The 14,425-nt window shown below is 38.3% G+C and overlaps 1 protein-coding gene across 2 annotated transcripts in view; it reads right to left on the bottom strand.

Annotated features, from left to right (window-relative positions):
* Nucleotides 1-14,425, bottom strand: part of LRRC49 (leucine rich repeat containing 49) — a 181,282-nt gene that overhangs the window by 28,441 nt on the left and 138,416 nt on the right. For both annotated transcript variants that reach the window (XM_006866533.1, XM_006866534.1), the window contains 3 exons: nucleotides 5,732-5,948; nucleotides 3,588-3,773; nucleotides 130-239 (listed from right to left, as the gene is read on the bottom strand). In XM_006866533.1, coding sequence (XP_006866595.1) covers nucleotides 130-239; nucleotides 3,588-3,773; nucleotides 5,732-5,948 — 513 coding nt within the window. The remainder of the gene's footprint in view (nucleotides 1-129; nucleotides 240-3,587; nucleotides 3,774-5,731; nucleotides 5,949-14,425) is intronic.

A 14,425-nucleotide genomic window follows, 5' to 3' on the forward strand; every position in this document is an offset into this window, starting at 1 on the left:
AAAGCTGGACAGTGAATTATCCCACATGGGCTTCATTAAAAACAAAACAAAATAAAAGCAGTGTGCAGATTTTATTACGTTTTCTAGTGTGAGAATAATTTTATAAAAAGTACAGAAATGAAAGGTTACCTGGCGTCACCCAGAATGGAAATCATACGGTATGGGGGTAACTCAGAAGATGCCACATGCGCTAAGATTCCAAAGAGTCTTTCAGCCATTATCATATCATTCTGCGTCACCTAAGGAGATAAAAATGATACTGTTTACCACCAAGAAAAGGAGGGTGAGAATATGTGTACAACTTCAAGAACGTAATCAATGTCACCAAATTTTAAATGTAGAAACTGTTGAATTGCTCTTTGCTTTTCTGTGTATATTCTCAACAACAACAAAAGAAATAAAATTTTAAGAAAATGATACTGCTTCTTGAGATGGAGCAGCTGGGGACTTTAGACCCAGAGAGGGAGAGAGGGGCTGTGTGCTTACAGGGTATACCCTTTGGTTGGTTGATGATACATGGAGGGGATTGTAACCATGGCAATGAAACGATATGCAATAGGATGAATGTAAAGCTAATGTTCTCCCATGTAAACGATCACATAATTCACAATAAAACATTAAGAAAAAAGAAAATGATACTGCTTCTCAGCTTAATACAGCAAATAGAATTCCAAAGAAATGCTCAGATTGAGTCCAGTAAAGTCCATTTGCTGGGCTGTAAGAGTTTTGATTGGTGATGATCTTGCACCCCCAAGCTTCACTAAAATGAAGGTGGACGAGTGTGGGTCATAGTGATGGAAGACAATTAATGGGTGATGAGTTATCTTCGACTTCTTGTGCTGTAGACTCGATCTCTTTGACTAATAGCGACCATTTATTGGGTTTTTGAGAGCCGCTGGTGTGTTTGAACTGCAGACCTCATGGTTACAGTCCAGTGCTTATCCTACAGTACTACACTAGGGCTTTTAGAAGTTCTTTTTCCTGAGAATTATGCCTGAGGTATTTTAAATTCTTAATGAATTTTTTTCAAAAGTCCTATTATTTCTTGGAATAGAATAATTTAGGGTAGGAAATTCCTCAGATAGATTCATCTTAATAGTATGTCAAAAAGTAATCCAAGGTGTTGTTCATACCTTGTTTCCATAAGGACAATTTTTTCCCCATCATGAGAGATGGAACGCATTGGATTTTAAAGGATACTCCTGTTCTTGCTAGAGTTTTTATATTTAATTTATGCCAGTCTTTTCCCACTCAAGGACCAACTTCTCACAGGCATACTTGGTGAAAGCCTAAAATCTGAAAGCTGGACTTGGAATAACATCTGGGCATTCCAAGTACTGTTGGTTGATTTACATAGTTCAATTATTTTCTGCCAGAACCTATTTGCCCTCTAGGGAAAATCTGGTACTGTCTGAAGACACTTCTGGTTTTTACAACTTTATAATTAGGGATGGATCCTACTGGGATCTAGTGGGCCACCTAGGGATGCTGCCAAACATCCTATAATGTGCAAAGCAAGAACCCCACTCCTTTAAACAAATAATTGTGTGGCCCAAAATAGCAATAGAGTTGAGATCGAGAAACCCAAGTCTAGTTAAAAATTTGAGATTTTTTCCCCCCAAATTAATTCTTAACACTACTTCGCAGACATATTCTAAAAAATGAACCCACAGTTCACAAACATCTTCCATACAGGAATCAGTGCCAATTGTCTCTATTTTCCCTCCCAGTGACCTTCAGAATTGATGTGGCTGCTACTCCCCAAAATGCTTCCTTTAACTGACAATTAAATTGTCCAATATAGCCATCTAGTGACCACTGCACCACTGGTGTGGTGCTGTAGGATAAGCACTCGACCACAAGTTTGAACTGCAAGGTCAGCGGTTCAAATTCACCAGCCACTCCTTGGAACCCTATATAGAGTCGCTATGAGTCGGAGCAGGCTAGACAGCACTTAACAACAACAAGCCACAGGGGTAGTTAGAATGCCCCTTGGAAAACAGGAAGGACGAGACTTTGTCTCACATGATTTTGGATGACTCAGGAGGGGCTGGGCCCTGGAGCAGGACATCATGCTTGGTAAAATAGAGGGTCGGCGAAAAAGAAGAAGATTCCCCCAAACGCAATGGACTGACAGGGTGTCTACAACAGTGGGTTGAAACATAACAATTGTGAGGGAGGACGGTGCAATGTTTCATTCTGGTGTGCATGGAGCCATTATGAGCCAGAAGCGACTTGAAGACAGCTAACAACAACAGTCCATAGGTCCAGGCAGTGTTAGCAACTGCAGGGCAGTACAGCTGTTGTTACTACTTTGCTGGCAAAGTTTACTACAGTTCCTCTTACAATAAGGATGGTCTTGTGAATTTAAAGAGTTGTAACTATATTAAGAACACATTGTTGTTATTATTGTCGGTGCCATAGAGTTGATTTGGACTCACAGTGACTCCACGTGACAGAGGAGAACTGCCTACGGACTTGTACAGAATGTTGTTAGCTTTACAGGAACACATGACTGGGTTTTTCTCCTTAGGAGTTGCTGGGGAAGTTCGAATCGCCAGCCTTTTAGTTAACAGGACTCCTTAATTACATGTTCAATATGCTTTATTTTGAGTACTATTTAAATTCAATAAAGACATGGACATAGTTTCTCTCTTGTCCTGTAAAATAATATCTAAAGCAGGCATGTTGAGTATCTGTGAGGATTACTGTCGTGGCATGTTTAGCAGAGTCCATCTAAAAATACACTTTGCACTAAGAGTTTCCCAGTTACCCCTGCAGTGATGCACAAGGCAGATGCTTACTTATGTCCATTTCATTTGCCTTTTCTCTCACCTTCATGTTCCTTTCTATCATTTCTCCTGGCTTTGCTTTCCTTCTCATTCTTTTTTAACAACACTGTTTTAACCCTGCGTGCATCCTCCCTTCCCCCCCAACCCCCCCACCCCCACCCACCATCTTATTTTTCCTTTTCTCTGCCATGATCCTTATTAGTTGGTATTTAGGTATTACTTCTCCTCTTCCTTTTACATGACAGGCAGTTTGCAAAGCACTTTGAGAAATACAAATATCACATGACCTATAGAAAAGTTTTAAGGCGCTCTGGTAGCTTAGTGGTTATGAGTTGGGCTGCTAACCTCAAGGTCAGCAGTTCAAAACTACCAGTTGTTCCATGGGAGAAAGATGAGGTTTTCTGCTCCTGTAAAGATTTACAGCCTCGGAAACTCTGTACAAGGTCGCGATGAGTCGGAACCGACTCCATCGTATACTACCACCACCACAGAAGAGTCCTACTTCTTTTTTGCTACATCACCATTTTACTTCTCTGATTGCTTCACAGACAAAATAAAAACTACTTACTATTCACCATAATCTAGTTATTACTGATTTTCATAACTTATTTAGTACTTTGGAAATTTTGGGTAAACAGAATTTTGAGGAATTTTTTTACTTAACTGTCGGGATTTAAAATATACACATTTCTTCAGAGTTCTAGGGTAATTGTTTAAATTCTTAGCCATTTTTTATGACTAGTCCTCATACAAATCACCATTTTGATTTTATGGTTGACTTAGGAGTTAACTTACCTCTGTCCCGTTTATTTTCTGCATACTAAAATGGCTCAGCCTAAACAGTACGTAGTATTTCCAGAGAGTAAAATTGACAACTGGATTTCCTTGAGGATCGATTGTCAACTGGTCAACGCGGCGGAGTTGGGCTAGTGCATTAAACTGCTGCAGCATTACAAGATTTGTCTCCTTGAATTTAAGGTGCTGCAATAATACAACAAAGTGAGAGCGGAACAGTGAGCTTAGCTATCTTAACATATTAATATTACAGCTTCATAGACCATTCTCCCAGGAAATGTGTAGACTTTAAGCTTAGATAACATGTTTTCAATTAGATTCAATCAACTGAAGGTACTAAACTCGTATATAACATTTATGTATCAATCCAATCAATAATGAATCTAGGATGAGTTCTCTGCTGTAAAGGACACCCCCTCATTTATTAACAAACTAAGACTCTGAACATTTATATTAATATACAACAATTCAGATTCTTTTTTTTTTTAATTAAAAAATTTTTTTAAAGTTTTTATAGTGGATTGAGTGAAAGTTTACAGGGCAGATCATCAGTTTTATATTCAACAAATCATACACCTTGTTTCATTACTATGATTATAATCCCCTCCATGGACCATCAGTTAACAATATATCTCTGTAGTCACATTAGCTCTTTTTAAACACTCAGGCATAGATAATCATTGACACCACCAAAGGGCACGTTCTGCTAACAATTCAGATTCTTGCAGGCATTACAGAGATCCAGCATTCTTTGTGCTGATATTAAATCTGCAAAAGAAAAGACTAGAAATAAAAATCTCACAGTGTTCTAGGCATAGGGCTCACAGGGCTCGTGGGCAGAGCTAGTTAACCATTGCCACCACCTGGATCTTGCCAACTACTACGTAGGCTAGTTAAACTGGCTGCTGGAAAAGCAAGCCATTAAAACGGAAAGACTAATGCAAGCTTTCCATCAGTGAATCTGGGTGATCTTTTGCTAATATACTGTCTCTACTTCTACAAGTCTTTGTTTGAAAGGATGAAGAGGCAAAACCAAAAAAAAAACACACCATAAAAGGACAGCTGAGGAAAATTACTTGGTTAACAGAAAAATACAACTATAATACAAACGCAAGAGGGGAAATCCGTTTCTCAAATGCATACTAGTATACAATAGTACCATAATTGGAGAGGGATAACTTCTCAAAGTAGTTTCAGTAATCTACTAAAATGATTCCAAATGGTGTTAGGAGATTCCTGTAAAAGTTGTATAATCAATGCACATGACCCATCAATATTGGTGGTTGGGGTGGCTGAGTGCCATCGAGTTGGTTCTAATTCATATAGACCCTGTATAGGGTTTCTGAGCCTGTAAATCTTTATGGGAGCAAAACCCCTCCTCTTTCTCCCACAAGTGACTGGGAGATTCTAACTGCTGGTCTTGTAGCTAGCAAGCCGCTCATAACACACTAAGCTACCAGGGCTCTTTCCCATCAGTATTATTGTTGTTGTTGTTGTTGTTGTGTGCCCTTTAGTCAGCTCTGACTCATAGTGACCCTGTCTAGGGTTTCCAAGAAGTGGCTGGTGAGTTTGAACTGCCGACTTTGTGGTTCAAACCAACCTTGCAGTCCAGTGCTTTATCCCACAGTGCCACACTACATGAATAGGTACAATAGGCATATATGAGGTCCTGTTGAATGTGTTGTTGTTGTTATGTGCCGTGGATCAGTTCTGGCTCATAGCGACCCTGCACATAGGGTTTCTGAGGCTGTAAATCTTTACGGGAACAGAAAGTCTCATTTTTCTCCTGCAGAACAGCTGGTAGTTTCAAACTGCTGACCCTGAGGTTAGCTGCCCAATTTGTAACCACTACACTACCAGAGCTCCTTGTTTTATAAGGTAGAAGTATATACTTTAAATAAATTTATAATATCCTTTCTACTCCACAAAGAATCATTTTTGGAGGGAAAATTTCCAATATTAACTGAAAACTAGAAAGTCATCTATGAATACTAATTTAAATTCCAGCTCCAAAAATTCCACCCAAAAGCTCAGCTTTCCTGCCAGATAGAAACTGTATAAGTAAAAGTTAAAAAGCTCTTTGGCCTCAACACACAAGTCATGACTAGAGTAATTTAAATATACTACTAAAAGGAAATGTTTACCAGAGAATTAGGAAACTTAAGCTTCAATTTGGGAAGCACTTGGACAATTTCATCAAATTCTATGAAAGTGAAGGAGACTGTTGTGACCATTCCTGCTGTTTGGGCACTCCAGTTGCGGTCCAGAGATTCCAGTGCTCCGGAGCCGTACAGGGAAAGTGTGTCTCCATCCACCTCCACCAGGTGTGTGTCTGTTACAGTGAGCCCTGAGTCCACAGACCTGTAAAAGCAAAGGCACAACTGCATGTGAGTTTCATGAGCGTTTACTTTTATAAAATAAGTAGCTTACTATAAAGACCTCTTGGAAAAGCTCTTTGAAGTGTCATATTCCGTTTTTCATCTCAATAATTAAATCCAGAGCACCAAAGACTAATTTTTCAACAAAATATATGGAAGATTTGAATCTCTCTAACATTTATTTTAATTCAGAGGGTCACATTCTTAACAACAACAACATAAAACACATGTTGGAACACCAGTTCTTTAAATCAGTGAAACATAATTGATATTCCATTTATTTTTAAAACTCTCCATTTAATATATCATCAGTTGAATAGAGCCATTTCTTTTGCTTTAGGGGCATCATTTAGACAGCCTCTTATAGAAATATGGCTCTTACTTTGGAAATAAGAACTGCCGTGTTCAACAGAATAGGTGAAGTGATTTTGTGTGTATGCAAATATAGAGTAAATAGTGGATTTACTGTATCTTTTCATGTCAGTAAAAATAAGTCTTCCTAATCTTGGCTAAAAAAAAGTTTTAAAAAGTGTTTTTGTACTAAGTACCATAGAATATTATGGAGTTCTGTTTGGCGCTGTAGGGTAAGTTTTAAAAAGTGTTTTTGTACTTAAGTACCATAGAATATTATGGAGTTCTGTTTGGCGCTATAGGGTAAGTTTTAAAAAGTGTTTTTGTACTTAAGTACCATAGAATATTATGGAGTTCTGTTTGGCGCTGTAGGTAAGCACTGGATTGCACAGTCAGTGGTTCAAACTCACCAGTCACTCCTCAGGATCCCTATACTGGATCACTATGAATCAGGACTGACTCCACCATATATAACAACAGCAACAATATTAAAATATACTCAGAAAACATTTGGAAAAATATGTAACTTGTTAATAATATTGTCTCTCAGAGGTTGAATTAGGGGGAAACTTTTTAATGATTTTTGAATACTTCCGTGTTGTTTGAAATTTTCAAGCATATCCTATAGTTATAAACAATGAGAATATCCTCCCTATTATGAAATAAATGATTAAAAATCCACTATTTACTCTATATTTGCATACACACAAAATCACTTCACCTATTCTGTTGAACATGGCAGTTCTTATTCCCAAAAGTAGGTGTCACATTTCTATAAGAGGCTGTCTAAATGATGCCCCTAAAGCAAAAGAAATGGCTCTATCCAACTGACTTTTTTCTGCAAGTGTAACTAGAGACCCAACTATTTGTTTTGCCCAACCTCAAAATTTAAACAGTGCTTCGCATTTGTACTCTGTGTTTTCATTCTGGGATCTTTGCTTTCTAGCAGTATTGATTTGTCCTAATGGAAATCAACGTGTTGCCCTTGCCTGTGGGCGCCTATGGGCTTCTGCACATTCCTCTAATACAGCATCTCACACACTATAACTAGATGCCTATAATCTGCTTCTTCTACCAGACAGAACTTGCTTGACTTTCCCCACTAAATACGGAAGTGAAATAAGGAGTCTGGTGGTGTAGTGGATTACGTGTTGGGCTGCTAACTGCAAGGTCAGTCGTTTGAATCCACCAACTGCTTTGTGGGAGAAGCATGAGGCTTTCTACTTCAGTAAACATTTACAGCCTTAGAAACCCTGTTTTCTGAGTTTCTGTTTCCGTGTTTGTAAAATGATTACCATAACATTTTTTTTTCAGAGTTGTTGTAAAGACCAGAAATAATATTCTAAACCTTGCCTCCTGCTTGGCTCAATGCATAGTGACTATTATCATTTTAAAAATATGAGAAAAGGTTTATCATACATTTCGGAGAAAATAAAAGCAGGACTGATTGACTCTGGGTAACAAAAGAGAGGGAGGAGTCCAGTGTGATCCAGATCTGTGGAACGGTGAGCAGGTTATCCAGTCTAGTTTTCTACCTCTGTCTGGTTGGAATGACACTTTTCTGTGGAGGATTCTTATTTTACAATCTGTTTTCTCATGAAGGTCAACACATTCCATGTATATTCCCCAACCCAAATATTAATTATATAATAAGAAGCAGTATGCCATCAAAGAAGAATTCTTTTCAAGATCTTTAGAGGTTAATTCCAAGTCTAATCTTGTAAAGGAACAACCCTAGCTTTACATGTAAAGAAATCAGGAACGTTTGTTATGTCTTCTCAATGAGGGATGGGGACACTGAAAACAAAACAAAACAAAGGGTGATTAACTTAATGCAATACAGGAATGAGTCCTGGAAACCAGGCTGCATGGAGAACATACTCTAAGTGCTTAAGTGGAAAAAAGGACAATTTCAAAGGATTAGGTTGGCTCCCCACCCCCTCTTTGGGCTTTCTATAACAGGTTAGAATAGAAAGGCTTAAGATATTTCGGAAGATTCTTTTCCCAATAAATAAGTGGTGCTGATTCCTATAATAACTTACTTTATGAATTTCTATTACAACATTCAGAGGTGTGGAAATTCATTTTATGCATTATATTTTATTGTCGTAGTATTGGCTAAAATACCACAGCATTCATAGACAGGAAATGATAAAAAATACACCAGTTTCACTGCACGCATCCAATGTAAGCAAAGAAAACATTACACCAAGTGCTTTCCCATTTCTGCCAAGGGAAAAGAACCCTACAATATGTCATTGTACTGTAGAGCTGTCCCAAGCACAGTGAACAGTGGAACCATTAATGGGACACACCAACAGATTTTAGACTTTCTTTCCTTGGTGTATCTACACTTGCTTCCAGTTTACATTTAGTTACACACCCACAAGCCAAAGGTCACAGGCACTGTAACACAAGAATGAGCCATCTTTGTGGCATTATGAAGAACTAAAGAGTATGAATAGGATTGTTCAAAATGGGAAACCTTAGGAAGTGATTACAAAACAAATCAGAATCCTAAGAAAGAGCCCTTGAATTTCTGACTAGCTTTTTGCTTTCAGAAAGAGTCATGCTTATTTCATTCAAGACAGATAAAATGGAATTATATGTAGTAATATAATTTCTAATATTTAAAACTTTCTGCACTTGTAGATAAAGATAGCAGACAGCCTGAAGATACATGTTTAAAACCTCTTTCTCCAAGACTCCATTAAAGAATAACAAGGTAGTTAAAAAATATAAACTCACAACAATGATAAGTACCACTGGTCCACAAAGGGGGGACCAGTGGCAGCAGGAGATTTCAGCAAATTTCTGGAAGATGGAAAGTGTGGGGTGATGAAGGAGAGCACAGGAAGGTGGGCAGAACTTCATACAGGTGCTGCAGACCAGAACAAATATGGCAGTCAAGCTGCCCAGCAGAACTTTAGAGAGGAAAAGACAGTAGACATAATAGAAGTTGGAAGTAGGAAGTGAGACCCACAAAAGGAGTCGACCACCTTCTGCTCGCACTGCCAACAAAAGCCATCAGGCAGAGTGGTGCTGTAGATCAATGGGAAAAGTAAAGAGTATTTAAATAAATAACTCTAGGGCAATTGGCTATTCTGAAGGGAATAAAATCAGACACTGGCCTCAAACATGAAAATCAATTCCAGGTGTAATAAAGACTTAAATGTGAAAGGCAAAACTTGAAGCCATAGGAAGACAAAATGGAAAATATTTTTATGATCTTAATGTAGTATATTTTTTCCCCTTAAACACTATCTAAATTAGGAAACCATAAAGGTAAAGGCATACAGTTTGATGTCTTCAGCATATAAATGATATTTAAAGTCTAAGTCATGGATGAAATTGTTCAGGTGAAAGTGTTGAGGGTGAATGTAGAGAGACGAAGACCCAGGACCATAATCTGAAGAACTATCTTTAGAGGTTGAAAGGATAAAAGTATTTGAAGATATAGGAAAGGCACATAATTAAAAAATGAAAAAAAAGAATGCTAAAGAAATTAGCAATTTGATATAAAACAATAAACCATAAAGAATGATCCAAACAGGTAAGTTTAAGAAGCTACCAACAGACAAAGTGCAAAGGACTTCATAGTTATAAAAGAAATCCATTGCTGTCAAGTCCGGAGCCCATGGACAAGGACATAGCCACAGAGGGTTAAAGCTGAGAGTGAAGCATCCAGCTAATGTGAAGTGAGGGGAGATGCACAAGAACGCCCAAACTTTCAGACAGTACCCATTTGACCTAGCCTTAATGGCTTGATTGTCAGACTTGACTAGAGGAAGACAAAAAAACAATTTTTGATAAAGGAAACAAGTGTAAATTGCAACAATTTGATGAATTTGACCTATACTTATGGATGTAGTAGTTCAAAATACCAACTGAGAGAGGAATCTTCACATCAAGTATCAATGCTATCCCCTCTGTACACAGGGTAGTTAGGGACAGGCAACTTAGACACTGGCTATGGAGCTCTGGCAGCGTAGTGGTTACGAAATCAGCGGTTCGAAACTACCAGCCGCTCCGCGGGAGAAAGATAAGGCTTTCTACTCCCAGAAAGATTTACATCCTCGGAAACCCTGTACAGGGTCGCTATGGGTCAGAACCGACTCAACGGCACTTAACAACAAAAACAACAACCTAAAATGAGGAGGTGATAAAGGCACTAAGTGACTGGCTTACAAGTTTTCTAGATGGAATTTAGTTTAAGAATGTGCAGGTGAAGGAAGAGGCCCCACTGAATAGTTTTCATCTTATCTAGATGGGTCTGGTGAAAAGAGATGGGGATAAGATTCTTATGATTCAATAGTGAGTAATTGTTATCATGACTAACTGCAACTGTCACAATTGTAAAGGTAGAAATTTTGTAACAAAAACAGGGGAGTAGTTAATCTTACAGTCCAGGAACAGAGGACCCTAGGACCATCAAGAGAGAAGAGTATGAGTGCAATGCGGGACCTTATCCAGAGAAGCAGCGACACCAGAGATGGAGGCAGAGATGAGGACATGGAGAGAGGGAGCAGCTGAGGACTCTAGATTCATGGGAAGAGAAAAACTGTGTGCTGGCCACCAGGAGGCAGGCTTGCAGAATGTGTCCTTTGGTTGTTTAAATTATTATATATTCCTGAGTGTTTTTGTGTACACCCCTCCCCCCCCAAAAAAAAAAAACAAACCCAGAGGGAATAGAAGCAAATATTGTTGAATGATAATACATGGAGGAGATTGTAATCATTGAAATGAAATTATGGTGTAAAGCCAATGTTCTCCCATGTAAACTATCACTCAATTTCACAATAAAAACTAACAATAAATGAAAAGTAAAGATTCTATCAAACAAACAAAAAGTTATCAATAAAAGAAATATAGATATGTTGTTTTAGGATGAGGGTGAGTGAGCTGTTGCTCTGATAAAACCAAACCTGCTGCCACTGAGTAGATTCCATTCACAGTGACCTGTAGGGCAGAGTAGCTAGTCCCCATAAGGTTTCCAAGGCTGTAATCTTTATGGAGGAACCCTGGGGTGGAGCTTTAGGCTAATCACTGGACTACTAACCACAAGGTTAAACCCACCAGTTGCTCCTCAGAAACCCTTTATGGGGTCGCTCTGAGCCGGAACTGACTAGGCAACACTTAACAACACCAAGAACAGCAATCCTGATGGAAGCAGACAGCCAGATCTTTCTCTAATGGAGTGGCTGGTAAGCTCGAACTGCTGACCTTTGGTTAGCAGCTAAACACTTAATTGCTGTGCCACTAGGGTTCTGAACCCTATTACAATAAGAAGTATATCTAGATTTCCTAAAGTGGTGTATTACAATCTCCCACTATTACTGTAGATTTGTCTATTTCTTTCTTCAAATCTTTTTGCTTTATATATTTTGGAGCTCTTTCATTGGAAGCATAGATATTTATTATGGCTATGTCATCTTGTTCAATTGACCCTTTAATCATGAGATAATGTCCATCTTTATCTATTATGCTGGTTTTTGCCTTAAAGTATATTTTATTAGAGATTAGCATTGCCACTTTTGCTTATTTTTTATTGCAATTAGCTTGGTATATATATTTTTTTCTATACTTTAACTTTTAATCTGTTTTTGTCTTTGTGTGTAAGGTGTGTCTCTTGCAGACAGCATATTGAAGGGTCTTGTTTTCTTATTCATTCTACCACCCTCCGTCTCTTAACTGGTGCATTTACTCTGTTGACATTCAGTGTAATTATCAATAGGTATGGATTAATTGCTATCATTATGCTTGATTTTTGTGTGGTACTGCTGGTTTCTTTGTTCTGCATGCCTTCCTGTGCTGAGTTCATGTTTTTTGTTCTTTCTTCAGTTTTAATGTTTCTATGTTCTTCTTGGATTTTCATTTTCTTGGTATGTTGTGAAGTATTAATTTTCACTGATGTTACCTTATATTCTATTAACTTTTTTCCCCATTTAAAACAGTCTAATTTATCCTGCAATTTACCTGACTTTCTCACCACCTGGATGTCTGTTCCTATGTTTTTAGCTTCTTTCACACTGTAATTGTTTTGATCATGGACTGACCTCCCAGATCCACTGAATTCATTCTTACAGTTTTGTTCTGTTCTGGACTCTTCCATCTGTTGATTGAGTTCCAAGTGGTGTTGCCACATATGTCAATCTCTGGTTGTTGTCTGTTCTTGTTGGTTCTCAGTCCAAAGAACTCCCTTTAGGATGTTTTGAAGCACTGGGTTGGCTTTGGCAAAATCCCTTAGATGCTGTTTATCTAGGAATTTTTTTTTTATACTGTTGTATTTGATTGACAGCTTTGCTAGGTAGACGATTCTTGGTTGGCAGTTTTTTCTTTTCAGGGTTTTATATATGTCTCCCCATTGCCTTCTTGCCTGCATGGTTTCTGCTGAGAGATCCGAGCTTACTCTGATTTGCTTGCCTTTGTATGTTATACTTCTCTTTTCCCTAGCTGCTTTCAGGATTCTCTCCTTGTCTTTGATTTTGGAAAGCTTGAAGAAGTATATTTAATTTTTATAAATCAAGAAACATTATGATATACATTTAGAAGTTTTCTAGAAAAGGAGTCAGCAAAGTACACTTAAAAACAAAACAAAATGTAAAAAGTAGCCATGAGAGTAAAGGTAAACCAGGCGATTTGTGGTATGAAGGAAGTTAAAGAAAAGAGCCTTTCAATTATGAGGACTTAAAGTTCAAAAAGTCACCTTGGGGCCTCATGCTAAGAGTCCCTGGTTTAGACAAATCCAAAGTCTGATATGCTTTTTGAGAAATATTTCTATTATTCAGAAATCAGGTAGTCACAAACTGAAGCAGAGAAAAAAATCCACACCCGCTCACAAAACCAAAAACAAAGCCCTGTGCAGCTGAAACAATTTCAACTCCAGCAACCCTCTAGGGAAAAGCAGAATGGCCCCATAATATTTTCCGAGGTTGTAAATCTTTACGGCAGCAGACTGCCACATCTTTCTTCTGCTGAATGGTTAGTGGGTTCAAACCACCAACCTTTTGAGTAGCAGACAAGTGCTTTAACCACTGTTCCCAGGGCTCCTCTCCACATGCACTAGAAGTTCTAAACTAGCAATTTTACATGGCAGCCTTCACTGTTAATCTTCATGTCTATCCTCAGAGTTGTATGTTATCTGACTTTACATAAAAATGTTTTTAGTGCTCCTGGGTTTATGATCATTAAAAGGGGTTAAGACAAGGTAAATTTAATGAGGTCTCCATGGCACTGTGAACTTAGATCAGTAGAAAGTAAATCTTTAGCCAGAAGTTGTGGTTCATTTTCCTAACTGTTCATTATTGTTCTCCCCAGTCTACCCACTGAGCCCACGCATCTGTGTTCTCATGTATCCAAAACTTACCCTCTGTGCACCTTGTTTGAAAGTCTCTGACTTTGTGGAACTCCTTATAAAAATTCCGAAATTCTTGGCAGTAACTATCAGGCACAATATTTTTCACTAACAGATATTTCCTCTTTTTCTTGGAACCAACTGCTTATTTTTGAGGCCATAAAAGCAAAGACTATAATTTCAGATTGCTTTAGAGGGCCACAGAATGTTTTGGCCACAAAAGTTTTTGAAAGTTCAAAATGTCAGGAAAGTTCCATTAATAGTCTGGAATCCACCTATCAGACATAGCTTTGTCAGGTAAAAGAGCCACTTAATAAAGACACTTCTGCACTCAATATAGCTGCCAATTCTGTTAAATTCTGCTTACAGTGAACAGTACTGCAACAAGCCCACAGGATGCGCCACAGAGATCAGGAGGAGTGTGGGATGCGTGACATAGAGATCGATTGATGTTTTTTTTTTTGCTCATTAATTCTGCAGCTAGTCCCACCGTTGTTTAAGCTAACTCCAATGACTTCAGCTAACCTCTTTTCCTCTGAAGACCTTCACTTCTACTCTTCAACACCCCACCCCCATGACCACACAATGGCAGTGTTTTGTTCTGTGATGCACAGAATCACTTAGCGTCAGAGCCGACTTGACGGTACTTAAGAACAACATGTACTATTTGTCTTAAATATCTTAGAAGAAAAGAGGTCACGAACCACTGGAATAGACAGCTACCACATCTGGGGTAATCATTCAGATTTGATGTC

This window comes from Chrysochloris asiatica, unplaced genomic scaffold (assembly GCF_000296735.1).
Source record: "Chrysochloris asiatica unplaced genomic scaffold, ChrAsi1.0 scaffold00092, whole genome shotgun sequence".
Lineage (NCBI taxonomy): Eukaryota > Metazoa > Chordata > Mammalia > Afrosoricida > Chrysochloridae > Chrysochloris > Chrysochloris asiatica.